Source organism: Mobula hypostoma, chromosome 5 (assembly GCF_963921235.1).
Source record: "Mobula hypostoma chromosome 5, sMobHyp1.1, whole genome shotgun sequence".
NCBI lineage: Eukaryota > Metazoa > Chordata > Chondrichthyes > Myliobatiformes > Myliobatidae > Mobula > Mobula hypostoma.
In genome coordinates, this window is record NC_086101.1 from 140,562,041 (window position 1) to 140,589,094 (window position 27,054).

Genomic DNA, 27,054 nt, shown 5'->3' on the forward strand with positions numbered 1-27,054 from the left:
TGGTTATCCAAAGACAGTATTTATTCACTTAAGGCTGTTGAATTTCATCAGCCTTAAGTAGGGAAGGAGATACACAGTTCTATCAATCTTCATGCCATTTAGATCCGCCTTTCTGTAAATTCACCGCATTTGGAGAGCTAATGGGATTCCAACTACAATAGTGGACTGAGCAAGACTTGTTTGGAAATGCAAGGTGGGTTTATTATGTACCAAAATGTGACGATATAGATTTAAACTCTTTGCAGTGAAGTACAATTAAAGAGTCATATTCTAAATTCCTATTCCAACCTTGAACGTCATGGAGGAATTGAAGCAATCCACTTAGCCCAGGTGGTTGTCAATTGGCTGTTAAATCTCAATATGCAACATCAAACTGCTGCTTTTCTGTCATAGTTAACTGTAACTGTATGAAATGAAAATATTAAAGGCAACCGCAGAGTACATACTGAGAAGATTGGTAATTGAGGTTAGTTTTCAGACTGTATATCTACTCCACTTGACAGAAGTGGTAAGCAAATACACTGGATTCTGGTTAATATGGCCACCTTGGGACTAGTACACTTTGGAAGGTTATAAAGGTATAAAAAAGACAAACTACCATTAACTGAGTAACAAATTATGTACTTAAATGAAATAAAGAACATATTTGACACTATCAATACTACAGTACTATAAAACTGTGTATTAATACCCACTTGTTACTGACAGAGAAATTCATTCAGTGTACCTGTATGCTGCCACGTTCTTTTGTTTGACTGTAAACAATGAAAATCAGCGCAGACACCTAGTGTAGATAATGGACTTCCTTTATACAATGCTATCAACGACTGCATCCTACAAATCTTCATTTCCATTGTAACATTCAAGATGTTTGTTGATACCTTCAAATACTTGGTAGTTCCTAACTTGTTGAAGTACTGAAATCATTTCATTTTCACTCCCAGCTATTTCCAAGCCTGAATGCTTGAAACCACAGCCAGTTCTGAATTGTCTTGCTGCTTATTTCTTGCTAACTAACTAGCAGTGACAGAAATCACTGCTTTTTGAACACAAGCTCATGCAGCTGACACTACTTAAAAACTGTTCACTCTAAGCAGTGTAGTGTCTAACGGCCATGTAAGTGCACACGTCTGACTCTAGTTAGAAACTGTTCGGCAACAGTCTCCTGACCCAATTAAGCAATATAGTGTCCCAAATAGTAACAATGGAAATCCTGGCTATTTTCTCAATTAGTTTTTGTGCTTTAAGAGTTGTTCCAGATAAGCGGGTCCTCGATTAACCAATAGTGCAATTAATCAGAATCCACTATATACTTGACATTTTGGGCCAAGACCCTTCAGCAGGAATGGAGAAATAGAGATGAGTAGTTCTCCAGTTCTGCCAAAGGGTCTTGGCTGGAAACATCAGCTACTTTTTTACATAGATGTTGCCTGGCCTGCTGAGTTCCTCCAGCATTTTGGGTGTGTTGCTTGGAATTCCAGCATCTGCAGATCTTCTCTTGTTTGTCCACTGTATACTGTTTTGTTTCCCCTCCTTCTTCAGTCCATTTTGTGTCACCATATGTATGCTTCCTCATCCAGTTACGTCCTGTACCACTATTATTTTTGGTTGTTAAATGATGATACAAATTATTTTTGGTGAGTGAAAAGTAACTGAAGCATTAACCTACATTTCAAACAATGAGCAACCTTGGACTTGTCTCCCACCTTACCAACCAGGACAAAGAGGGCAAATTCAGCTACTATGGAAACAAGAATAATCTTCTTTCCTGACATATACCAGTGATTGGCAAATATGATCTAGTTAATAGCACTTCAAAATAAATGCAAAAAAGTTACATAATCCTTGCTTTAAATGTTTCAGTTAATTTCCTTCCCCGAACTAAAATTGAGCTATGAATAGGACTACGAGGCTGCAGCTTTGAATATCCATCCTGCCATCCTTTCATATTCTGCTCCCCAGCAGGAACCCAGAAAGGAATGTTTACCCATTTGTTAATGGATGATATAATAATTTTTCCACAGCTAAGAAAATATAGATTTTTTTAAAGATCGAGGATATTAAGGTTAAATGTAGTTTGGTATTAATGCTTAAATTCCATGCTGCAGCAAAACAAAATTATAGAAAATTGTCATAATTAACAGAAAGCAAATGAGCTAACAATCCAATATTATTTTCCAATGCATTACATAAACTAAATTTAGAAAACAAATCAGCAATTTATCATGGAAAGAATGCATGAAATTTAAAAAAAACCCAGACTATGAAAACAAAATATATTGGAAGAGTTTCCCATCATTCAGTGATAAGCAAGACTCCAGTGGAAAGAAGTGCAGTAATTTAATCAGGAATATATAAGTTGAATCCAGTCTTCACAGTGTTCCAGTTCCCATCAAAAGAACAAGGTTCCATACATAATATCTGCAAAATATTTCTTCAGAATCATAGTTTCTTGCAGGGTCACACATAACTCATATCAGTGACTGCAAGTACATCCACTTTGGTCTTGAACATCGTGGAGAACTCTTTTGTGAGCAGTTCATGTAAACAAACTCCATCGTGAGAATAGATCCAATTCTTTCCAGTCCAATCATATCGTTTAGGACCACTGAGGAAAAATATAGAGAGGGGGAAAAAAAAATTGATGAGAACAGTTTAAACCTCACAACATGGCATCCTGTCAGCAGGATTTCCTCTAGATGAAAGATCCAAGACTTTTTTTGACTTGTCTGGTGGGCAGAGGCAGAAATTCACCTGCAAGGAGCCACTGTAAATGATACAAAGCATAGGTCACTACCAGTGACATCTGAAAGGTACTTAAAGGATGCAGTATGATTAAGGAAGGAGAGGCCTAAGTAGGGTAGCCAATTCTAATGAGCTTTTCAAATTGAAGCAAACTTATCAAAATTCATGACGACATGTTACCGCAAGTTTATTTCCAAGCTCCAGATTGACAGGATTGCCACACATCATACTCAACCCCTTTAGGCATCATTGTGAAATTAATATCATTTCACTAACTTGATGATGCTAGGGCCCTCAAATGTCAAACAGGATCACTTGCCTGCCTCCATTTAGTCCATGTTTTAAGATGCAATCATTAAAATAAAGGTTCAGAGAAGGTAGAGCCAAGAGAAAGACCCTTCCAGATGGCATAAATTCAGATATTCAAGTTTGACTAACTTTGAAAAAGAAATTGCAAAACCTTAATAGTTCTGAATGAGAAATGACTACCAACAGCTACTGCAATAAAGGTCAAAGAAACTCCAGAATAACGATAAATGGGAACATATTTTCATTAACATATTAGCAGTTTCATTACATTTTCTCCATTGACTCCAATTAATTCCTAACCCATGCAATAATTTTGGAAAAAAATACCCATGAAGAAAGTTAATCAAACAGCCCAGTAATGAATGAGCTTTAATTTTCTGAACATTGTAAAGGAAGAGGAAAAACTTGCATTTCTGACCACAATTCACAATCCTTTTCAGATCTTTTTTTCATTTTCATCTTCAGATCAAAGTCTCAAAGCACTTTACAGTCAATATTGTACTTTTGAAATGTAATCAATATTGCTGTGTAGAAAACATAACAGCCAGTTTGTGTACAGCAAACTCCAATAAACAGCAATGTATTTAAACCAAACACCGTTTTATTAATGTTAATTGTGGGACCTAATTCTGATTGGGATAGGTACTGTAGAGGGTAGTGGAGATAATTCCCCTACTTTTCTTCAAAATTGTGCCATAGCATATTCTACATTGACATGAATCAACAGCATTCATTCTTCTTTCATGCTACCCAGGAATAGTAGGGTAGATTTTCGAATTTGTCTCTAAAGACTTATGCTGAGGATTTGAACACAGAGCTTTCTGACTTAGAAGCAAATGTGTCTCTCTTAAGTTACACCTGGCATTTGTTTTGTCTCTATGGCAATGATATCCAAGGAACAAGAGGTTTAAAGGAAAATAAATTTAAAAAAAATAACAAACATACTGTTCCAACTACAACCATTTGGACAATGACAATTTGTCCTTACAAAAGTCACAAAGCATTACTCAAAATTTTGAGATGTAGAATAAAGTTTGCTTACATAATTTACATGAATAAAAGAAATGAACATGAAGTTTATTTTATCATCACATTTCTAGACACATGTACAGATAATGTAGCTTTGTATTAATCACAGTATGTGTCATTTTCTAGGACTGCAACCTCATCTTCATAACATGAGGCACAACACACAAAATGCAGAAGGAACTCAGCAGACAAGGCAGCATCTATGGAAAAGATGTTTCGGGCTAACACCAGCAGGCCTGGCAGCATCTATGGAAAACAGTAACACCTCCTGGCCTGCTGAGTTCATCCAGCATTCTGTGTGTGTTGCTTGAATTTCCAGCATCTGCAGATTTTCCCATGTATCTCATAACATGAAGGTTGCCTTTATAATAATTGGGCCCTGATATTATATAGTACGTGCATTTCCTGTTCAAGATTGTGTAATGTCATTTCCAGTACACAAGTGTAAAGGAGACAAAATAATTGTTACTCCAGATACAATGCAGCATACAAAAACACAAAAACAGAATAATAAAAAACACAATAAATAGAAATACATAAGAAAGCTTATATACTGTACATAGATTGATTATATGAATTATACTCAAGTACCTCATTTGTTCCTACCTGTCTGTACCTGTTATACATCTCCATTTTTTTTTCTTAACCCGGGCCCCAATATCTCTCTAAAACCAAGGTTTCCAAATCTGTTATCCTTGCCTTTTATTCTAACAGGAATATACAAACTCTGTACTCTCAAAATTTCACTTTTGAAGTTCTTCCATTTAACAAGTACAGTACATCTTTGCCAGAAAACAGCTTGTCCCAATCCACACTTGCCAGATTTTTTCTGATACCATCAAAATTGGCCTTTCTCCAATTTAGAATCTCATCCCGAGGACCAGACCTATCCTTTTCCGTAATTACATTGAAACTAATGGTATTATGATCACTAGATGCAAAGTGTTCCCCACCAAAACTTCTGTCACCTGCCCTTTCTCATTCACTAAAAGGAGCTCAAGTATTGCACACTCTCTCATTGTGACTTCTATGGACTGATTAACTAAACTTTCCTGAACACATTTGACAAATTCTATCCCATCTAGTCCTTTTACTATATGGGAATCCCAGTCAATGTGTGGAAAGTTAAAACCACCTGCTATTGCAACCTTGTTTCTTGCAACAGTCTGCGATATCTCTCCAAATTTGTTCCTCTAAATCTTGTGGATTATTGGGTGGTCTATAATATAACCCATTATATGGTCATACCTTTCTTATTCCTCAGTTCCACCCATAAAGCCTGACTAGATGAGTTCTCCAGTCTGTCCTGACTGAACACTGCCGTGATATTTTCCCTGACTAGTAACGCCACTCCTCCCCCTTTAATGTCTAAAACAATGGAATCCCGGAATATTGAGCTTCCTGCTACCAAGTTTCACTAATGGCTTTGTTGTTGTTGTTCAGTCGTTTAGTCAAGTCTGACGCTTCGTGATCTCATGGACCATATAGGGTTTCCATGGCAAGATATGGAAGTAGATCGCCAGGCCTTTCTTCTGTGCAGGTACTGCTGCTGCCCAGGTTGGGATCCGGCTGGGCTTGAACTCAGGACCATCTGCCTTAGAGTCCAGTACTGATGCCACTACACCACCAGCCATAACCCATGTTGATTCACGCCCTGAGCTCATTTACCCTTCCTACAATACTTCTTGTATTGAAATATACACAGCTCAGAACATTAGTCCCACTATGCTTTTGCTTCCTTTTGCCACCCTTTGCTCCCTGACTTTGTCTGAGGTGTTAACAACATTTGTCTCCACAACCACTCTGGTATCTGTTCTGGCACTCTGGTTCCCATCCCCTGCAACTCTAGTTTAAATCCTCCCACCCATGCAATACCGTCAAACATTCCCACTTGGATATTAGTCCCTCTCCAGTTTAGGTGCAAACTGTCTCTTCTGTACAGGTCCCACCTTCTGCGCTGTCATTTTTGTAAAATTAAAGGAACAGCAAGAGACCATGGATATTAAATGTGCCAAAATCAGTAAAAGAACAGAAAGGACAGAGCTTTTGTGCACATAATTTTTGAAGGTGGCAAGAAAAATTTCAAAACCATTAAAAATATATGGAATCACGGACTTTGCAATGTAAAGAGTATACAAAGGCAAGGAAGAAATATATTAAATGTTGTGGCAAACTCTGAAAACTATACTTTGGAAAACATATAAAAGCCTTGGAAAGTGTGTAGATGAGATTTACTGGAATGAATCCAGACATTAAGGGTTATAACTGCTGAAACTGGGAGGTGTTCACCCCAAGGAAGAATAATAGGAGATTTAATGCAATGCTCAAATTGGTTTGGTAGATTAAATAAAAAGAATAATTTCCAACATATTAAGAGTTGATAATCAGAAAACATAATTAATGTAAATGGCAAAACAGCCAGACGCGATAAGAGAAAAACTTTTTATCAATGTGGTTACAGTTTGGAACATATTGCCCAAAGGGTAGTTGGACCAAATTTAACTGTCTCCTTCAGAGGAGGAATTGGATAAATACTTAAAGGAGAAAGAACTGCAAACATTTAGGAAAAGAACAAGAGAGTGGGTCAAATTAGGACTAGACGCAAGAGCCATAGAAGATATAATGGGCCAGGTGTCCTCCAACTGTGTTAGGTTGTTCATGATTCAAGATTCTGAAAAGTGATGCTGTGAGAAGTGCAGCAAAAGGGAAGAAAATATAAAAATTAATCTCTTTAAACTCTTTTGTTAAGCACCATTGTCATATGTCAGAGGAAAGGAGCTTTGTTCTTTTTTCAATACATACCTGATTGGAGATGAGAGCCAGATCTGTCGGTTTGGAGTCTGTTTGTTAATCACGTAAGTTCCCAAAGATTCCCCCAACTTTATTGTCAGCACACCAGTCTATAAAAAGGATAAAAATAAATCTACTGGAAGGTTTATTTTATTAATAGTCTTGAAAACAGAAGTTTTATAAATATTCTTTTATCTGCTATGGATTTAATGTTTTGAAACCAGAGACAGACTTATGGGTTTGGACAGGTAGAGCTCATAAACTTAATTCTGACTATATTTTAAAAGACAAACATTCTTTCCTCATATTTGTTTCAATAAAATTATACATTTATTTAATATTTATTCCTAAATAACATAAACATACAATATTTCTTCAATATAAATTCATTTGATTAAACTTTGGTTGAGTAACTAGTTAAACGATTATGTATGTGTTGATCTAGAGCTAGTTGCAGAAAGCAATATGATGAATATTGGTTTCAGTGAAACTTGTTGGCACCTTCCCAAAGACTTGGCTATAACATAATCTCAATATACAAGGGGTGATTGATAAGTTACCATAGAACCATAGAAACTACAGCACAGAAACAGGCCCCTTGGCCCTTCTTGGCTGTGCCAAACCATTTTCTTGCCTAGTCCCACTGACCTGCACACGGACCATATCCCTCCATACACCTCCCATCCATGTATCTGTCCAATTTATTCTTAAATGTTAAAAAAGAACCCACATTTACCACCTCGTCTGGCAGCTCATTCCATACTCCCACCACTCTCCGGGTGAAAAAGCCCCCGCTAATGTTCCCTTTAAACTTTTCCCCCCTCACCCTTAACCCATGTCCTCTGGTTTTTTTCTCCCCTTGCCTCAGTGGAAAAAGCCTGCTTGCATTCACTCTATCTATACCCATCATAATTTTATATACCTCTATCAAATCTCCCCTCATTCTTCTACGCTCCAGGGAATAAAGTCCTAACCTATTCAACCTTTCTCTGTAACTGAGTTTCTCAAATCCCGGCAACATCCTTGTAAACCTTCGCTGCACTCTTTCAACCTTATTTATATCCTTCCTGTAATTTGGTGACCAAAACTGAATACAATACTCCAGATTCGGCCTCACCAATGCCTTATACAACCTCATGATAACATTCCAGCTCTTATACTCAATACTTCGATTAATAAAGGCCAATGTACCAAAAGCTCTCTTTACGACCCTATCTACCTGTGACGACACTTTTAGGGAATTTTGTATCTGTATTCCCAGATCCCTCTGTTCCACTGCACTCCTCAGTGCCTTACCATTAACTCTGTATGTTCTACATTGGTTTGTCCTTCCAACGTGCAATACCTCCCACTTGTCAGTATTAAACTCCATCTGCCATTTTTCAGCCCATTTTTCCAGCTGGTCCAAGTCCCTCTGCAGGCTCTGAAACCTTCCTCACTGTCTACTACACCTCCAATCTTTGTATCATCAGCAAACTTGCTGATCCAATTTACTACATTATCATCCAGATCATTGATATAGATGACAAATAACAATGGACCCAGCACTGATCCCTGTGGCACACCACTAGTCACAGGCCTCCACTCAGAGAAGCAATTCTCTACCACCACTCTCTGGCTTCTTCCATCGAGCCAATGTCTAATCCAATTTACCACCTCTCCATGTATACCTAGCGACTGAATTTTCCTAACTAACCTCTCATGTGGGACCTTGTCAAAGGCCTTACTGAAGTCCATGTAGACAATATCCACTGCCTTCCCTTCATCCACTTTCCTGGTAACCTCCTCGAAAAACTCCAACAGATTGGTCAAACATGACCTACCACGCACAAAGCCATGTTGACTCTCCCTAATAAGCCCCTGTCTATCCAAATGCTTGTAGATTCTGTCTCTTAGTACTCCCTCCAATAACTTACCTACTACTGACGTTAAACTCACCGGCCTATAATTTCCCAGATTACTTTTCGATCCTTTTTTAAACAATGGAACAACATGAGCCACTCTCCAATCCTCCGGCACTTCACCTGTAGACAGCGACATTTTAAATATCTCTGCCAGGACCCCTGCAATTTCAACACTTGTCTCCTTCAAGGTCCGAGGGACCTTAAGTTCGTGGCTTGAGGTAGAAGGAGTCAATTTTAGAAAACCTAGCATATTTATTTTTCAATCAACACACATCAAAGTTGCTGGTGAACGCAGCAGGCCAGGCAGTGTCTCTAGGAAGAAGTACAGTCTCAACTTTGATGTGTGTTGCTTGAATTTCCAGCATCTGCAGAATTCCTCGTGTTTACACATTTATTTTTCCTACATTTACACACTTAGTCCAGTGTTCGTGGAGCATACGGATCCCTCCTTTGTAGAATTCGGTGTCTTGGACCTCCAGGTGGTCCACAGCAGGGGTGATTGATAAGTTCATGGCCTAAGGTAGAAAGGTAGAAGGAGATGAGTTATTAACTTCAAACTTTCTGCATTTTCACTCATAGTGTTGAACTGCACGTGCATGTAACGAGAGCTGCATAACTCATCTCCTTCTGGCCACAAACTTATCAATCACCCCTGCTGTGGACCACCTGGAGGTCCAAGAGGCTCTCGTTACATGCACATGCAATTCAACTCTGAGCGATTATGCAGAAAGTTTGAAGTTAATAACTTATCTCCTTCTGCCTTAGGCCACAAACTTATCAATCACCCCTGCTGTGGACCACTTCTACAAAGAAATGATCCGTATGCTCCACGACTGCTGGACTAAGTGTGTACATGTAGGAGGGGACTACGTTGAAAAATAAATGTACTAGGTTTTCTAAAATTGACTCCTTCTACCTTAGGCCACAAACTTATCAATCACCCCTCGTACTATTAACAATGAAACGCAGATCTGGTTAGTGCAAAAACATTAACTACTGGGAAGATTTCCAACATAGGTATGCCAAATACCTCAAACCCCAAGCTCCAGACTTGCTCCTGTGCTTTTAAGTCAATTGTGTACATTTTAAAACTGGGTTATCAGGTAATTTCAATCTCAATACATACATATTGCCTGTCAATGTGGTGAGTTCCTTTATGACCTTACTTTAGTAGTAAGCAACTGACATTAGATTGGGAATTTTATCGGTATAAAAAGTTCCAAGTGACTTTAAAAAAAAACACACATCACTCACATCATTAAAATATTCAACAACAATGGAGGCTATTTGTTATTTTTGGCTCTTCGAGCACTCAACCATGTTCCTTTTAAATATGATGCAAGTTTCTATTTTCATCTCCCTTTCAGGATGTGAATTCCAGATCTCCATCCCTTGTTAAGATTTTTTTCTCTCAATTCCCCTCTAATCTTCGGCCTCCCTTGGTTATAAAGGAAATAGGTTCTTCCTGTTCACCCTATTTAGGCCGTTGGCTGGTTGGAATTGTGTCACTGATATGGTGCATACAGCAGGGCTCAGCCATTTTTATTGTGCTTCCTTTTGAATACCCATCTGCAAGGATACTTAGTCAATTCTTGTAAAAAATATTGAAAGCAACATCTTTCATTTTATTTAATTCATACTTTGTTTTTGGTTTTGATTTGCTTCTTTAAATAAGGTCTGTCTAAAATTGGGAATTTTTTTTCAATTGAAGAGAATGTGCATTATAAAATACTGCATTTCTTTCCATAATCTAAAATTCTGACCACAGTTTTCATTGCTCCAATTTTCACATGCTTAACTTCAGAATTCCACTCCTTAATGCTCCCTGCCTTACGTACTCTAAAATCTCCTTTGTAAGTGATTGGCCTAACAGTTAGGACATGTCTTAGTACCTAACCTAATAACACAAAAAAGTAACTGGAAAATGAACCAAAGCAACAAGATTTTTTTTTTCTGATGTGAGCAAGTTGTATCTGGAATCTGGCATAGTCTGATGGAGTTGTGGAAGCAGGTTCAAAAGTAATTTTCACAAGGGAACTGGATCAGTATTTGAAAGAAAACATATGTAGGGAAAGGTTGCAAATTGGGATTTATTCTGGTGGAGAATCAGCATAAACTGTTACCGAGCTATGATTTCATTATCCATTCCATTTAAATATACTAATATCTTCTTGTATAGCTTTGTCTGATACTCCAGTGCTCACTGAGCTTGGCAATTAGCTTGCAAACATTTAATCACCAGTCAAGATGACACCCTCAGTGCACAATTGTTAGTGCTTCTCTCTGGGAGTGCTCGCGTTTACAGAGGCCCCTGTTCGCTTGCCTCAGTCCTGATTAGCTACCTCTTAGGGGTTTGTAGATGGCATCTATTTCAATGTTGTTTATGGACTTATCAGAAGAGAATCACGCTTCTAAAAATTCTCATGCCTGTCTCGTGTTTGCCTGCGCCAGAACCTCCATAATATTCCAGTTAAAGTGGTGTCCTTCTTGGTCTTCATGTACCGAGATCAGCGAGAGTGGATCATGTCTCCGTATACATATGTTCCCTTAAACAAGTAAAACGATGTGGTGTACGATCACCAGTGTAGAACGCTGTTGGCAGATAGAATGTGTAAACTCTCAACTTGTTTCCGGGAGCATGACCCACTGTTGCCAATCTCGGTACATGAAGACCAAGTACCCAAATGTTTTTTTAAAATTGCCCCCCTCTTTCGTTTTCTCTGGCAGCTTGTTCCATATAACCACCACTCTGTGAGGAAAAACCCACAGGTCTCCAAAGTCTTTCCCCTGTTAACTTAAACCTATGCCCTCTAGTTTTAGAATCCCCTAATCTGAAAGGAAATTTATCTATGCTCTTATTGGTCTTATAGACCTCTGTAAATTCACCCCTTCACACGAGGGACAGCAGTCCCAGTCTCTCCATATATCAATGCGAGAGGACCGTCCTTTGTTGGTGACACAGTGCGAGGTTTAAAAGGAATTCCAGTGCTTTTAGCTCTTTTCGACAGGCTGCAATCAGTGCAGGCTAATACAAGGAAGGGAGGTGTAACAGCCATTGTTGCAGTGGGGCAGTGTTAGAGTGGTCTGGCTTTGACTCAACAGGCATCGAAGAGTACAGGCCTGGGCAAGCACAGGTTCTAAGTAGGTAAGTAAGGTTCGAGTAAGATACTTTCTGTAGTACGTGACTAGTGTGCTGAGAATAGGTCTGGAGGTAACGTATTTTCTTTGTGTGAGATGTGGGACCTCTCCAGTCTCCCTGATAAACTCAGAAGTGCACTGAGCTGCAGCTCCTTACAGACCCTGTTAAGGAGTTTGAGTTGCAACTGGTTGATCTTCGGCTCTTACAGGAAAATGAAGGGGTGATAGATAGGAGCACGAGGGAGGTAGTCATCCCCAAGTTGCTGAAGATAGGAGGGGGGAAAACAGAAAAGGCAGCCAGTGCAGAGTACCCCTGTGCCATTCCCCTCAATAGTAGATATACCACTTTGGAAAGTGTTTGGGGGGGGGGAAGGCGGGACCTACCAGGGGAATCTGCAACAATAGGATCTTTTAAGGGACTCCTGGACAGGTATATAGAGCTCAGAAAAATAGAGGGCTATGGGTATCCCTAGGTAAATTCTCAGGTAAGGACGTGTTCAGCACAGCTTAGTGGGCTCAAGGGCCTGTATTGTGCTGCAGGTTTTCTATGTTTCTATGACCAGGTCTCAGGCTCAGAACGGAAGTGGCGGGGTGGGGGGGGGGGAGAAAAGGAGTGCAGTAGTGATAGGGAATTCCATTATTAGGAGCAGAAAGCAGATTCTGCGTACATGAAAGAGACACTCGAATGGTACATTGCCCCCTAGACGTCAGGGTCAAAAATGTCTCGGATCAGGTCCAAAGCATCCTAAAGGGGGAGGGTGAGCAGCCATAAGTTGTGGTACCTATTGATACCAATGACGTAGGAAGAGGTCCCAGAGGGAAAATATAGTGAGTTAGGTAGAAGGCTGAGAAACGGAACCTCCAGGGTCGTAATCTCTGGATTCCTACCTGTGCTGTGTGCCAGTGAGGGTAGGGATAGGATGATCTGGAAAATGAATGTGTGGCTGAAGAATTGGTGCAGATGGCATGGTTTCAGATTTCTGGATCATTGAGATCTCTTTGGGGAAGGTATGACCAGCACAAAAAGGAAGAGTTACACCTGAACCCAAGGTGGACTAATATCCTTGTAGGCATGTTTGCTTGAACTGTGGGGTGACTTTAAAGGGGGATGGGAATTGGAGTGATAGGGCTGAGGACTGGACAGTTCCTATATAACTAGATGCAATGCGTAGTAAGATTGTGAGGAATGTCTGTGGGATGCACTGAAGTGTAACGTGGGGGAAAAATCAAAAAGGGTGATGAATACAGGACTGAAAGTGTTATATTTGAATGCAGGTAGAATATGGAATAAGGTAGATCAGCTTGTAGTGCAGCTAGAGATTGGCAGGTATGAAGTTGAGGGCATCTCTGAATTGTGGCTGAAAGAAGATCATAGTTGGAAGCTTAACATCCAAGGAGACACATTGTATTGAAAGAATAAGCAGGCAGGCAGAGGGTGTAGTGTGGCTCAGTTGGTAAAATGTGAAGTTAAATCCTTAGAAAGAGGTGACGTAGGATCGGAAGATATAGAATCATTCTGAGTACTGCTAAGAAACTGCTGCAAGGGAAAAAGACTCTGATGGGAGTTATACACAGTCCTCTGGACTGTAGCCAGGATGTGGGCTACAAATTACAACAGGAGTTAGAAAAGGCATGTAAAAAGAGCAATCTAGCAATAATCATGGGGGATTTCAATATGCAAGTAGATTGGGAAAATCAGGTTAGTGCTGGATCCCTAGAGAATAAATTTGTAGAATGCCTACAAGATGGCTTTTTAGAGCAGCTTGTGATTGAGCCCACTAGGCTAACTGCAATTCTGAGTTGGGTGTTATGTAACAACCCAGATTTGATTAGGGAGCTTAAGACAAAGGAACCCTTAGAAGACATTGATCATAATATAATAGAATTCACCCTGCAGTTTGAGAAGAAGCTAAAGCCAGATGTTTCAATATTACAGTGGAGTAAAGGGAATTACAGAGGCATGAGAGAGAAGCTGGCCAAAGTTGATTGGAAGGGGACACCATTAGGGATGACAGCAGAACAGCAATGGCTGGTGTATCTGGGGGAAATTCAGAAGGCACCAGGAAAGATACATCCCAAAGACAAAGGAAGGATGAGGAAAGTGTGTGCAACAAGGGAAAAGCAAAGATAGCATAAAAGCAAAAGAGAGCATATAATATTGCAAAAATTAGTGGGAAGGTAAGAGGATTTGCAAGTTTTTTAAAACCAACAGAAAGCTACTAAAAAGCCATAAACTGAGAAAAGGTGAGATATGAAGGTAAGCTATCCAATAATATAAACGAGGACACATGAAGTTTTTACAGATACATACACTAAAGAGCATAAGAGAGAAGAGAGTGGATATCAGACCTGTGGAAAATGACACTGGAGAGGTAGTGATAGAAGACAAAGAAATGATGAGCGAACTTAATAAGTATTTTATGTGAACCTTCACTGTGAAAGAATAGCAGAATGCCAGAAACGTTAGTGTGTCAGGGGGCAGAAGTGAGTGTCATTGCTAATACTAAGGAAAAGGTGCTTGGGAAGTTGAGAAGTCTGAAGGTAGATAAGTCACCTGGACTAAATGGACTACAGCCCAGGGTTCTGAAAGAGGTAGCTGAAGAAATTGTGGAGGCATTTGTAATGATCTTTCAAGAATTCTGGAGGACTGAAAAATTGCAAGTTACTCTACTCTATAAGAAGAGAGGGAGGCAGAAGAAAGGAGATTATAGGCCAGTTGGCCTGACTTCAGTTGTTGGAAAGATGTTTGAGTCTATTATTAAGGATGGGATTTCAGAGTACATGGAGGCACATAATAGAATAGGCCCCAGTCAGCAGTTTTCTAAAGGGGAAATTTTACCTGACAAATCTGATTTAATTCTGTGAGGAAATATCAAGCAGGATAAACAAATTTGGATTTTCGGAAGGCCTTTGACGAGGGGCTGCACCCATGAAGCTGTTTCAAGGAGCCCAAGGTATTACAGAAAAGGTACTAGATGGGTAGGAGATTGGCTAACTGGCAGGAGACAAAGAGTGGGAATAAAGGGGGCCTATTCTGGTTGACTGCCAGTGACTAGTGATATGCTGCAGGGCTCAGTGTTGTGACCACTTCTTTTCATGTTATATGTCAATGATTTGGATGAAGTAATTGATGGCTTTGTGGTCAGGTTTGCAGATGATACCCAGATAGTGTTGAGAAAGCAGGGTGTCTGCAGAAGAACTTAAGACAGATTGTGGGAATGGACAAAGAAGTGGCAGGTGGAATATAGTGTAGGGAAGTGTATGGTCATGCACTTTGGTAGAAGGAATAAAAGTGTGGACTATTTTCTAAATGGGGAGAAAATTCAAAAATCAGAGGGGCAAAGGGAGTATTTGAGCAGTTTAGGGCCCCTTATCGATGAAAAAAATGTGTTGGCATTGCAGCGGGTCCAGAGGAGATTCACGAGAATGATCTCAGGAATGGCAAGGTTAACATGCGAAGAGTGTTGGATGGGTCTGGGCCTGTACTCGCTGGAATTTAGAAGAATGAGGGTGGGATCTCATTGAAACCCATCAAATGTTGAAAAGCCTAGATAGAGTGGATGTGAAGAGGATGTTTCCTATTGTGGGAGAGTCTAGGACCAGAGGGCACAGCCTCAGAATTGAGAGAAGTCCATTTAGCTCAGAGATGAGGAAAAATTTCTGTAGCCAGAGGGTGATGAAGCTGTGGAATTCATTGCCAGACAGCTGTGCAGGAAAAGTCATTGGGTATATTTAAGGCAGAGGTTGATAGGTTCTTGATTAATCAGGGCATCAAATGTTATCGGGAGAAGGCAGGATAATTAATCAGCCATGGTGGAATGGCAGTGAAGACCCAATGGGCTGAATGGCCTCATTCTGCTCCTATGTCTTGTGGCCTTCTGGTCCTTGTAGCTCAAGTCCACCAATACTGGAAACAGCTTTGTGAATCTTTTCTCACACTTTCCAAGCTTAATCACGTTTCCTATAGTGTGATGACAAAAACTACACACAATACTCCGTGCAGTCTCACCAACATCTTGTACATCTGTAATTTGTCATCCCAACTCTGGATGACGGCAAAAATGCCATTCACCTTCTTTGCCAGTCTATCTAATTGTAGCACATACTTTCAAGGAACTACGTACTTGTACCCCTAGGCCTCTCTATTCTACATCACTCCCAGGGCCTTACCATTCACTGTTATAATTGTGGCTGAACATAATGATGACATATTTATTTGGAACTTCAATTACATATGCTCCTTTTCTACATTATACAATTGAAAAAAATATTATCTGAAGAACATAATAATAACAATCTTCAGGACACTTTGCGCTACACTGGAAATTTACTCCAGAACAAGATATCCTCAAGTGTCAGGGACCCATGGAATTACACCATATCTCCCTGAAGTACTCCCTTTGACAGAACTGGTCCACCCGTGGTGCTAGATTGGGTAGCTGCCAGGTCTCACCCATTTTCATCAACCAAGTCCAAGACACATCACTCTTAAGCCACCTTAAAAGGATTCCTCCTCACTATTACCATTTAGCATTGTTGTTTCTGATACTAGGTCTAGGGCTTTTGAGATGTTAATTATATCTCTTTCCACAGATGTTGCCTCACCCATCAAATACATCAAACAGTTAGTGTTGTTACATCCGATTTCCAGCATTTGTGTTCTTTTGGTTTATGCTACTGGTCTCCCAATTTCCAACTGTCTCCCCAGCAGAACATCTTTGGATTCCTGCTTCCCATCCCCCTCCTGGCACCATCTAAATATGGGTGATTTGCTGTTTCCCAACATCACAATCATCTACGTATTCCTGGACATTCATTTTTCAGGTCCAGCACTTGTACAGTCACTATTCAGACATTTCCAGTCCTTAAACTAGCCCTTTTCCTGTTGCCACCATCAATTTTCTTTTCTCTGCCCTGATTGTCCAAACTTTGCTGGGCTCTGACCTGTACCACTTCATAGTATAAGCCCATTAGCCTGATGACTTATTGACCTCTTGGAGGTCAGCAGAGGTGGAGAGTAACAACTGAAATGGTAAGTGGTGTACAATGGCGTCCATTTAGCACAACCATTTGGCTCCACTCATTGACCTATGCATGCGCAACAGTCAAGAGTAGATCATCACTTGGTAATTTCTCTCAAGCTATGCTCATACATTTCTTCCCATGTAGTAAGTCAGCAGTTTGTCCCTTTTACAGGGCCAAAGGGTAAATAGTATCATGGAAACACAAGGGTTCCACAAGTATGAAATTGGACAATAAGATACAGACAAGCAGATTTTACCGCAAATGTTACATCGTAGTCTTTTGGAACAAAAGACTGATCTGCAAGATCTTCAAAGAAATCAGATAAAAGACCCAGTGTTTCCTCTGCAATTCTTTCATAGGTGGTTTCATCCAGCAAGCTACGAAGAAGAAAAATAGTTTCAGTCCTTCTTTGCTTCAACATTTTCTGCCCCTTCTAAACACTACAACAAACCTTCCTCTTTAACAAGAATTAGCAGGTTATGTTGTAGAAATGTACTATTTACTCTCTTTCCATTTCCAACAATTAATGAAGCACACCACAGAAATGTAATTTAGTTCTTGGTTTCCTGGATCTTGCTATGAATGGTTATTATTTGAGTATAATATCATACACTGGGAGTATCTTAGCAGAGGACCTTTGTCTTGCAGATGCTGAATGTTAGGCCAATTCTCTCAGATATGTCTGTGAATCAGTAGTGGCTTGGAACAAGTGTGATCTGTGTCTTGCAGCGCAATTATGGAGTTTAGGTGTACTTTAGTTCTGGAAATGGGGATGATACAAGTTTTGCAAGTTCTGTTTCCCATAAATCCTATGGATTTCTTCCTCTCTGTGGGAAGCTTATTGGAAGTGACATAAAGCATTGTAGTAAGACTGAAAACAAGTCACAGGAATGGCCTCTACTGAAATTGGTTCTGTTGTGAGGAGGATCAGGGCTTCCATATCATCATGATGCAAATGTAAGATAACAATTCTATAGTCCTTCCCAGTTGATGCAGTTATATGCTTTAGTGAAGTCAGAAAAGGCCATGTTAATGGCCTCCCCACCTTTAAAATCTACTCCTCATTTTGTTTTCTCTAGTACGGCTGAAGGGTGTCAGCCTGAAACAGCGACTGTACTTTTTTCCATAGGTGCTGCCTATCCTGCTGAGTTCTTCCAGCATTGTGTGTGTGTGTTGCTTTGATTTCCACCATCTGCAGATTCTCTCTTGTTTATGTTAATACTCTTCCTTGCTCTTCTGTTGAAATTGTTTCATGATGAAGTTTACATCTACTGTGATTCTAGTGGACAGGATCTACATTACAAGTCACGTAGCCACTAGACAAAGGCAGCTGAGGAGGATCCTGGTGATGTGGCTGAGGGCAGGGAAACCTCTTTGTAGTTATGACAATTGGACAGTTTAGTTATTACTACATTGTCCCATGAAAGTTTGAAATGCATAGATTACCTGTCACTTTCTCTACTCCACATGGCACTTCTGAACATCTAAGTCTCAAGTAATCAAATGAATAATTGAGGAAATATGTTGGAGAAGATGGTTGGGCTTTAATGTTGGGTGGTCAGCAGTTTACAGGAATCAGGTAGTAGGAGGGGGATTCTTGCAGACAAGATGGAAAAGAGATTAGAAATGTTAATTTCGTGGACAACAAATTAATTGTTACAACTTTTCATTGTCAAGGCAAACAAATCCTTTGTATTTGATACCCCAAATCAGAAATACCATAATGAATGGTAAATCTTCAAATTATTGAAGCTCTGTTACTCTCCTCTTCCAAATGTCTTTACATCATTATGCTTTTGTTGTGTTGGAAATAGGATTTGTCAACACAAACCCAAATTAATTTATAAGATGAATTACTAACTATGACCAAATGAGACATTACAAGCATCTAGACAATATATGCAGTTAGAAACTACTGTATACACATGCAATATGTAAAGAATGCACATGTGCATTTTCGTATATACTGTGGACTATACTGACATGCAGTACATGTACAGCATGCTCAAGTGTACACCTGAACAGCCAACCAACACACACAGTGAGCACTGACAACCCACACTACATGCACATATTACATACAGACACTGTGCACACAGACCAATGAACAAAACTTTTTGTCAATCTAGGGTACCTTGTATTTTCCATTCTTCTTAAAATTGAGGAATGGATTTCTTTTGTTTGGAGCTTTAAACATTTTTCTGAATGGAAATTCTGCAAAAGGTAACATGACAAACGATTAGTGAAATTCTTCAAGTGATAAATTTAGCTAAGAAAAGGTTTGCACGTACTAAGTTGAGAAATCCGACAAAAAACATCACTAAAAACACCATTTCTGAGGTAAATTATGTTAAATTACTGCCACAAACAGTGAAAGGGCTAGCGATGGCAAGGCGAGTTTGGGGGATGTGTCAAGATACTGTGTTGCAGAATCAATGCAGATGGAGTGAGCCATTCAGAGAGGAGAAGTCAGGACCAGGGCAGAGGAGATTTGATGCCCATACACCTGGCCTGAGTGTGAGGTTGCATCAAATTGGGCTCTGAGAGGAGAAATCAGGACCGGGGCAGAGGAGCTCTGATGCCCAAACAACTAGACCAGGTGTGATGTTGGATTGCCTTGGGCATGAAGCTGATTTGAAGAGCTTGAGAGCGGCTTCGGGCTGGGCAGTGAAATCTGAGCCCAGAGTGAGTTGCTGGCGGTGCGGTCTAGGCCCCGAGCCTTTCACAGTAGCCAGGTTCCAGTGCAAGGTGAGATCCGCTGTTTAGGCAATTTAATCACTGGCCCAGATCGGAGGCGAAAGCCAATTTCGCTCACTCTCCACGAAGTTCACTCCCCTCTCCAGGATGCTGGAACCTTTCTCTCTTCTGTTGTCTGGTTAGTTTAAACTGCAGCACAGATAGACTGAAAGAAAAGATAGGGTGTCAGGACCCAAGGCGAGAGCCGATTCTGCTCGCTCTACATAATGGTCACTCCTCTCTCCATGGCGCAGAGTCTATGAAGACAACCCCGGCTGCTGTGCTCTGTGCCTGCTAGTATGATGAACTGATAAGCAAGGCTTTGGGCCTACTCTGGAGTTTGGGTCTGATGACTTAACTTCATGATTCAGAATGTTGTTGTTTGCTTCAGTTGTTTGCTTGATCTGTGTTTTTTTCCTTTCTCTTGCACATTGGGTGTAAGTCTTTTTTTTCTTTAGTTGGGTTCTTTCAGGTTTCTTGCTTTGTGGCTACCTGTGAGCAAACAAATCTCAAGGTTGTACAATTTATATATTATTTGATAAAAATCTACTTTGAATCTTTGAAATAGCAGCCAATGGTCAAAAGCTTAATGGGCAGGCTCTGTGATACATTTATCACAGAAGCCACAAACCCCAGCCAATGTGCAAGCTCAGTCTTCACTGTTGAGTTAGCGGATCCCAGTTAGGACAGCAAATACTGAGTTGCACAGAATTAGACAATACACAGTTGACATTCAGCTCATTTCACAAACATACCCAAAGTATAGTTTAAAGCTCCATTTCAACAGACGCCCATTGTTTCTTATAACTATCAGCATAATCTTCTATTCCTTATTCCTGCATGTCCTTACCTAAATGCATTTGTGCTGTACACCTCAACCACTCCATAAGGAAGTACGTTCCACATTTTCTGGCTAAAGGAATTTCATTTGAATGGAGAGCTGGTGAATAGCAAGTTGAAGGATATTACAGAGACACATAATGATAAATAGGGATGAGGCTCAAAAGGAATTTAAGGCATGAAAATAAAAATTGGGAGTAGAAGTCTGAGTTTGCCCTTTCAGTTTGAATCCTATTGATCAAGATCATGAGTAATCTCATTCAACACTATTTCTAGACTATTCCCATATGTCTTCATTTCCTTCATATCTCCTAAGAATATCCAAGAATGAAATGGAATTTATCTCTTGATCTTAAGAGACTACCTAAGGAATCTCTGCTTTGAATGAACTTGAGGAGTGAGTCTCCAAAGCCCTCTGAGGTACAGAGTTCCAAAGATTCACCACCATCTGCACAAGAAAAACTTTCATCCCCATCAGACTTGAACAAGTCTTCAGCAAATCGTCTGCAAACAGGTCACTGTAAACTGTCTCATGATTAGGCTAGGGTTGCTGGGCAGCACAGGTCAACGGAACAGAAGGGCTTGTTCCGCACTGTATATCAATAAATAAATAAACAATTGCCGAGGCTTATTGAGAACCTTCAGAATTAAGAATCTACCTGAAACATTGATTGATTCTCACATCACAACTGCTGCTTGACTGCATGACATAACTTGTGCCAGACCTTCAATACAGTAAGCACACCTCCTGGAGCCCTGTGTGTTCTTTGCACACTACACGCTATGTTTAGCTAAAATTCAGTTTATCCATCTTATCTGTGACTCTGGTGGGAACAGATGAGCAGATTTTCAAGGCCATTCAATGTTTTTCCTGTTAACACTCCAACAATTGTAATTCACTTTGTTTTAAAGGTGTTAAACATCTTAACAAAAAAGAAAATAAATGCTTCAGTGAACCTGGTAATTTAAAAAGATGTATGGAACTGGGGCCTTAGTGAGTCAAAACGCTGAGCAGGAAGTATTATCTGGTGAGCCCAGAGTCTGAACTTTTGGGGTTTCTGAATTACCATACAGGATTATGAGAACCCAGATGGCACAAACATTAAATATTGTCACAGATCAAAACTCGATACAATGCAGAGCAGTAAGAATTATCCAAAAAAAGCAGAGAAATGTTAGCAAGATGAAGGAGCTTGTTGTCACACTAAGGAAGTGGGGACGGGGAGGGGGATGGTTATAGGGTTAGAACACAACCCTATTCATTTGATGGAGATTCTGTAAAGATAGTCAACAGCTTTGAATTCCTAGGCATCCAGGTCACCAGCAACTTTCACAATGAAGTGGTGATCAAGAAAGCATACTGGGGTATATACTTTCTTGGGTGTTTGACGAGATTCAACTTGTTCATGAAGATTCTCGTGAACTTCAAAGGAAGCACTATATAAAGTATATTGACGGATAGCTTCTATTCTCGAGCTGATGTAACAACTGCTCAGTTCAGGACTGACAGAACCCACAGTGGAAGGCACTGTTCAGTCTATCGCAGGCCTCCCACTTCCTTCCATCCCATCCATCTTCATGGTGTTGCATTCAGGAAAGCTGACAGCAGTCAAAGATATCTGTCACCCCGGCCACTTCCTGTCTCTCTTTTATCTTTTAGTAGAAACAAGGGCTTGAAAGCTTGAACGACCCAACTTAGGACAGCCTCTTCCCCACTGCTAACAGACTTCTGAACCAGTATCTTTCACATCCCTTTCCCAGTAGTACTGACACATTCTCTACCCCTTAATTCTACCCCCTGTTATCGTCACTATTGCATTTCTCTTTGCACAGTTTGTTAACATTGCTACATTTTGCACCATTCCATTGTTTTGCACTGGCTGTATACATTTTTGTGTTATTATTCCCATGAATATGCCTTGCTCTGTGAGCTTCGCATGAGCAAGGAATGCCATTCTATTCTAGTATGTATGACTTAATCTGAATCATTCATATTTTTTGATCTGTGCACGTCCATACAAGTCATATCACACACTCTACAACATGCTCACACTTGTGTTAAGAGCCATACTTGGTAGCTAAAACCAGGCAAAATAGTACTATTTAAACAGTGCCTAATAGGTACATGGAGGGGTGGGGCTCACAGGGATGTCGATGCAGGGTGAATACAGGAATTTTAAACTCACTGCATGGGCACTGTGATCAGCATGGACCGGTTGGACTGAAAGGCCTGTATCAGATTCAGATTCTGTTGACACATATACACCAAAACATACAGTGAAATATGTTGTTTGTGTTTCTAATAACGTGCTAGGGGCAGCCTGCAAGTTTCCCTACATATTCCAGCGCCAACATAGCATGCCCACAATGTTTGGGCAGAACAACAATGGCAAAACAAGCCCCTTTTCTCCCTCCCTCCCTCCCACCTACCCACCCACCCACAGACAGGTCTCCAACCTGAAGACAGGCTGTCTCCTGGCCTCCAACCTTCAGTGTCCCAGTCAAGAGGCTTCTGACTTCCAGACCACCCTACTCCACACCATTGGGTCTTGACTTTCAGACTTGCAGACTTTGGTCTTCAACTTTCAGGCTTTCACCTTTGGCAGTGACCCCAGGACTTGCCAATCATGGGGCGTGAACTGGTCTCAAATTTCAGAATCGCATGGGTTTCTTACCCTGGTACTTGCCAACTTGGGTGGGGTGGGGGTGGGGAGAAGGTAAGGTCCATCTCTGGCCCAGACTCATAGACATCAGGCCTCCAAATTTCAGGCTCGATTTCCGGGCTTGGTTACTTTGGTCTTCAACCTTCCGTATTCAACCACATGGGCCTCTGATCCCAAGGCTCACCATTCTGGTTGTCACCAGTCCTTGTCCATGGGGACAACCGACCTAACATCCATCCACGGGGATCACTGGCCTTCTACTATGGAGCGCTCTGACCGAACTCCAGCTCCTGCCCTGGCTCGTTATTTACCGCCTCTGACTCTAACTCCCCTTATTCCCTAAACCTAACCCGTCCCCTGTCTTCCTGAGCTGCCGCCAAAACCACCCCTACAAACCTAAAACATAGCAAAATCTGAGCAACTACTCAGTGTGGAAGGTCAAACTGTTTCCGCTGTATTCCTCTATGATGTTATGTTGCTTTTGCAATGAGAAGGATTTCACACAGCACCACACTTATTATGATTGTAGTTCTTCATGTGTGTAAAAAACACTTGTTGACATTTAACACCCTCTAGAAGTGGAATGTAATAACGCAGTCTATCTGAGGCTCCATCTAGTGGAACAAGAAGAAATTGTTACAACGAAACACAAGGTAACCAGAAAAGAATCAAACAAGGAAATGAGATTTTTCTTTACAAAGCTTTTATGATGTATAATGTGTGGGCTGATAGGGATGCAGAAACAAATTCAATAAGAACTTTTAAAAGTAAATTGGACAGGAACTTAAATGGAGAGGTAAAAAGTAGCATGGGAATGGAACTAACCAGATAACTAGTTTAAATTTGTGGTGCAAAAGAAACTGGGCTACAAGTAGGTCCCTTCTGTGATATTTTTATGATGTTGACTACTTGCTCTATAACATGTTGTCTCTGTGGCTGTGAGTATCCTGATTTTCCTAAGGAGTTTAAAATTATATTTGTAACAACTGCGCTGCTCCAAAGAGCACTTACATGAAGTCATTCCTACCCTTGGCCATCAGGCTCTATAATGAGTCAATCTGTAGCTGGGTACGTGATGACGCTTTCCTTTTAGACTGCTTGAGGTAACTTATTTTTTAATTCTTTCTTACTTCTCTTCTGGTATTTGTATATCTGTGCTCTTGTAATGCTTCTATGGCATTGTAATTTCCTCTGGGTTCAATAAAGTACCTACCTATCCAAATGTCTTTCCCATGGGGTTTGGTTTTTGACATTAGAATCAAGGCAGAAGTCAGAGCACAAAGAGCCAGCCAGAAAAATGTCAATATCAATTTCCACTTTGAACATCACTACGCGTTAAGTGTATCACCCATCATATGACTAATGAAGTAGAGTTAATGATGTTTATACTGGCACTTTTCCATGGATAAAAGTATGTAATTGCCACTTTACAGAACCATGATCATATAAAAATGTCAATGAAACAACAAAAAAGTATCAAGAAATGAATAAAATTTAATTGACAAGATGGATTTGTTGAACTCTCTGAAAAGATTGTGATTTCAGGTCCATTCCACAGATTTGATCAAGGATTAAGAATCAGATTCAACTTTAATCGCTACATGCATGTATTAGGAATTTTCTGTGGTGTGTTGGTGCAACATGCAACTGAAAACATCATTCAACAATTATAAGAATTATATAAAAATTTGGAGTCCTTTTACTCTTGAACCTCTATCCCATCTAAACTAGTCATGACCTTATACACCTCTTCTCAGTGTTCTTTGCTCTAAGAACAGCTCAGCGTCCCCACTCCAAGCTTATGGTTGAATTCCCTCATCCTGGAACTATATTAGTAAATTTTTTCTGCACCCCTTTTAGGATCTAAATATCTATTAACGTCCAAAATTAGATGCATTTCTCCAGATGTGGCCCAAACATTGTTTCATGCAACATAACCTCACCACTTTTGTACTTGACGCTCCCATCCTTGGCATCGCATCTACATTACTGGCCTCTCTTTTGATAAGCTCTGCTACGCTGAGGTTCCTCTGTTCCTACATACCCTTTAGAAGTGCATCATTTCATCTATATAGTTTGTCATTTTTCTTTCTGCCAAATTATATCACTTCTAACATATAGTGTAGACGTTAGGGCAGTGTTTTACAGCACCAGTTATTGGGGTTTAATTCCTGCCACTAACGGTAAGGAAATCGTGCATTCTGCCTGTGACCCTGTGTGATTCCTCCGGGTGATCTGGTTTACTACCACAAACCCAAGGGTGTCCGGTGAGGGACAGTAAGATATAGGCATGCTATGTTGGTGCTGGAAGTATGACAACAATTGTGGGCAGCCCCTAGCAAACCCTTGATTGTTGGCCGTTGTTGCAAATGACGCATTTCACTGCATGTTTTGATGTACATATGGCAAATAACGCTGTTTAAATCTTCTATCTTCACTGTTCTAAATTCCATCTCCCCATTATGTGTCCACTCTACCATAACATGATTATCCCCTTTCCAATTAGGATTAAATCCTTCCCAAACACCTCACTAGGCCAGTAGTTGCAATCTTGTTGGCCCACTGCTATCCATAATCCATCCAATTTGTTCTCTCATTCTCACTTATATACTTAATGAAGGATTTTCGGTTTCTTTTGTGTGAACTGCTATTTTCTTTCCATTCTCTCCATTTGTCCACTATTTAGCCTTTCACTTTCTGTTTCAGTAAGGCTGTTACTTGCAGCTTACTCATTCTTAAGTGTACCCCCATACCCCAGTCCAAGGGTAGGAGAATCAGCTGCCCTTCACCAACCTTCTTGAGCCCTTTTAGAACATAAGTTTTTATTGGATTCCCCTCCCCTCCATTCTATTAAACTGAAAAATGCAGTCTCAAGCTTATTGCATACAACAAACCCAACATCTATCTTATGTATTAATGTTTATTGTGTTTTTTTAAAATTATTGTGTTCTTTTCCTTCTTGTGTGTCTTTGGTGCTGCATCGGATCCGGAGTAACCATTATTTCGTTCTCCGTGTAATGATTTTTAACGATCTTTAATCTTGAATACCTTGAACCATTTGGTAAATCGTCGTTGCACTCCCTCTGTAGCAAGTACGCACACTAATTATATGGCCAAAAGCTGTGATGACACAAACCGAAAGTATCAGTTTCCTTCCCCAGATGATGGTTCTGCCTTTCTACTTTCACATTTGCCGAACTGTATTTGTTTGATGGGCCATCAACCAGCCACAAAAACCGGAGTGGAGTGTAGAGAAGGCGTGTTCTAGATACGTGACAGTACTGATTAAGAGATTCCCTCCATAAATGCTGTCTGACTTGCTGAATTGCCCAGCATTGAGAGTTTTGCCCCAGGTAGAGGACAGGTGTTGAGTTGACCGTGAGTTGGCTTACGATTGGCTTAAACAGACGAGCATGACGTCAACCATTCCAGGGGCACGCGGGGGCAACGGTGCACCAATAACATCGCAAAACAAGAAGAGGGCGGGACATCCGGTCGGATGAAGCCGAGAGGGCGGAATCGAGGGAACGTCGGGCGCGAAACAACGGCCGGGAAAGCCAGTAGCACGTGAATGGAGGCGTAAAAAGACAACAATAAAACAGCAGGAGCTGGATCAAGGACTCACCGTGGGAAAGCGGCTATTTGCGTGCCGCAGTCCCCTGATGTCTGTCGGCCTCGGGTAGCGAGCAAACTGTTGGATCATTGGGCAGAGGCAGAGGCGACTCCGGTTCAGAATGCCTGCCATTGTCACCGGCAGTAGGCTAACGCTGTCATCAAATGTCCGTTAGTTGCGCCCTGCCTCGAGTACGGCTGGCTGTACTGCGCGCTCACCCTCACCGGGCGCCGGCATGAAAACGACCGGAAGTAAAGGCGAC

General features: G+C 40.6%; 1 protein-coding gene across 1 annotated transcript; it reads right to left on the reverse strand.

The window, feature by feature from the left end:
* Window positions 1–105: 105 nt before the first annotated feature.
* On the reverse strand, window positions 106–27,054 carry fxn (frataxin). Its single transcript, XM_063049075.1, has 5 exons — window positions 26,805–27,054; window positions 19,075–19,154; window positions 17,197–17,317; window positions 6,886–6,983; window positions 106–2,608 (listed from the first exon to the last, which is right to left on the reverse strand). The coding sequence occupies exons 1-5, from the start codon at window positions 26,922–26,924 to the stop codon at window positions 2,461–2,463; spliced, it is 567 nt and encodes a 188-aa protein (XP_062905145.1). The 5' UTR covers window positions 26,925–27,054; the 3' UTR covers window positions 106–2,460.

Coding starts and splice junctions, on each gene's coding strand:
- fxn (XM_063049075.1), bottom strand. CDS start 26,924: ATGGCAGGCATTCTGAACCGGAGTCGCCTCTGCCTCTGCCCAATGATC. Junction 17,318..19,074: donor AGAAGAATGGAAAATACAAG/GTACCCTAGATT, acceptor TCTTCTTCGTAG/CTTGCTGGATGAAACCACCT. Junction 6,984..17,196: donor ACTACGATGTAACATTTGCG/GTAAAATCTGCT, acceptor TCCTTTTTATAG/ACTGGTGTGCTGACAATAAA.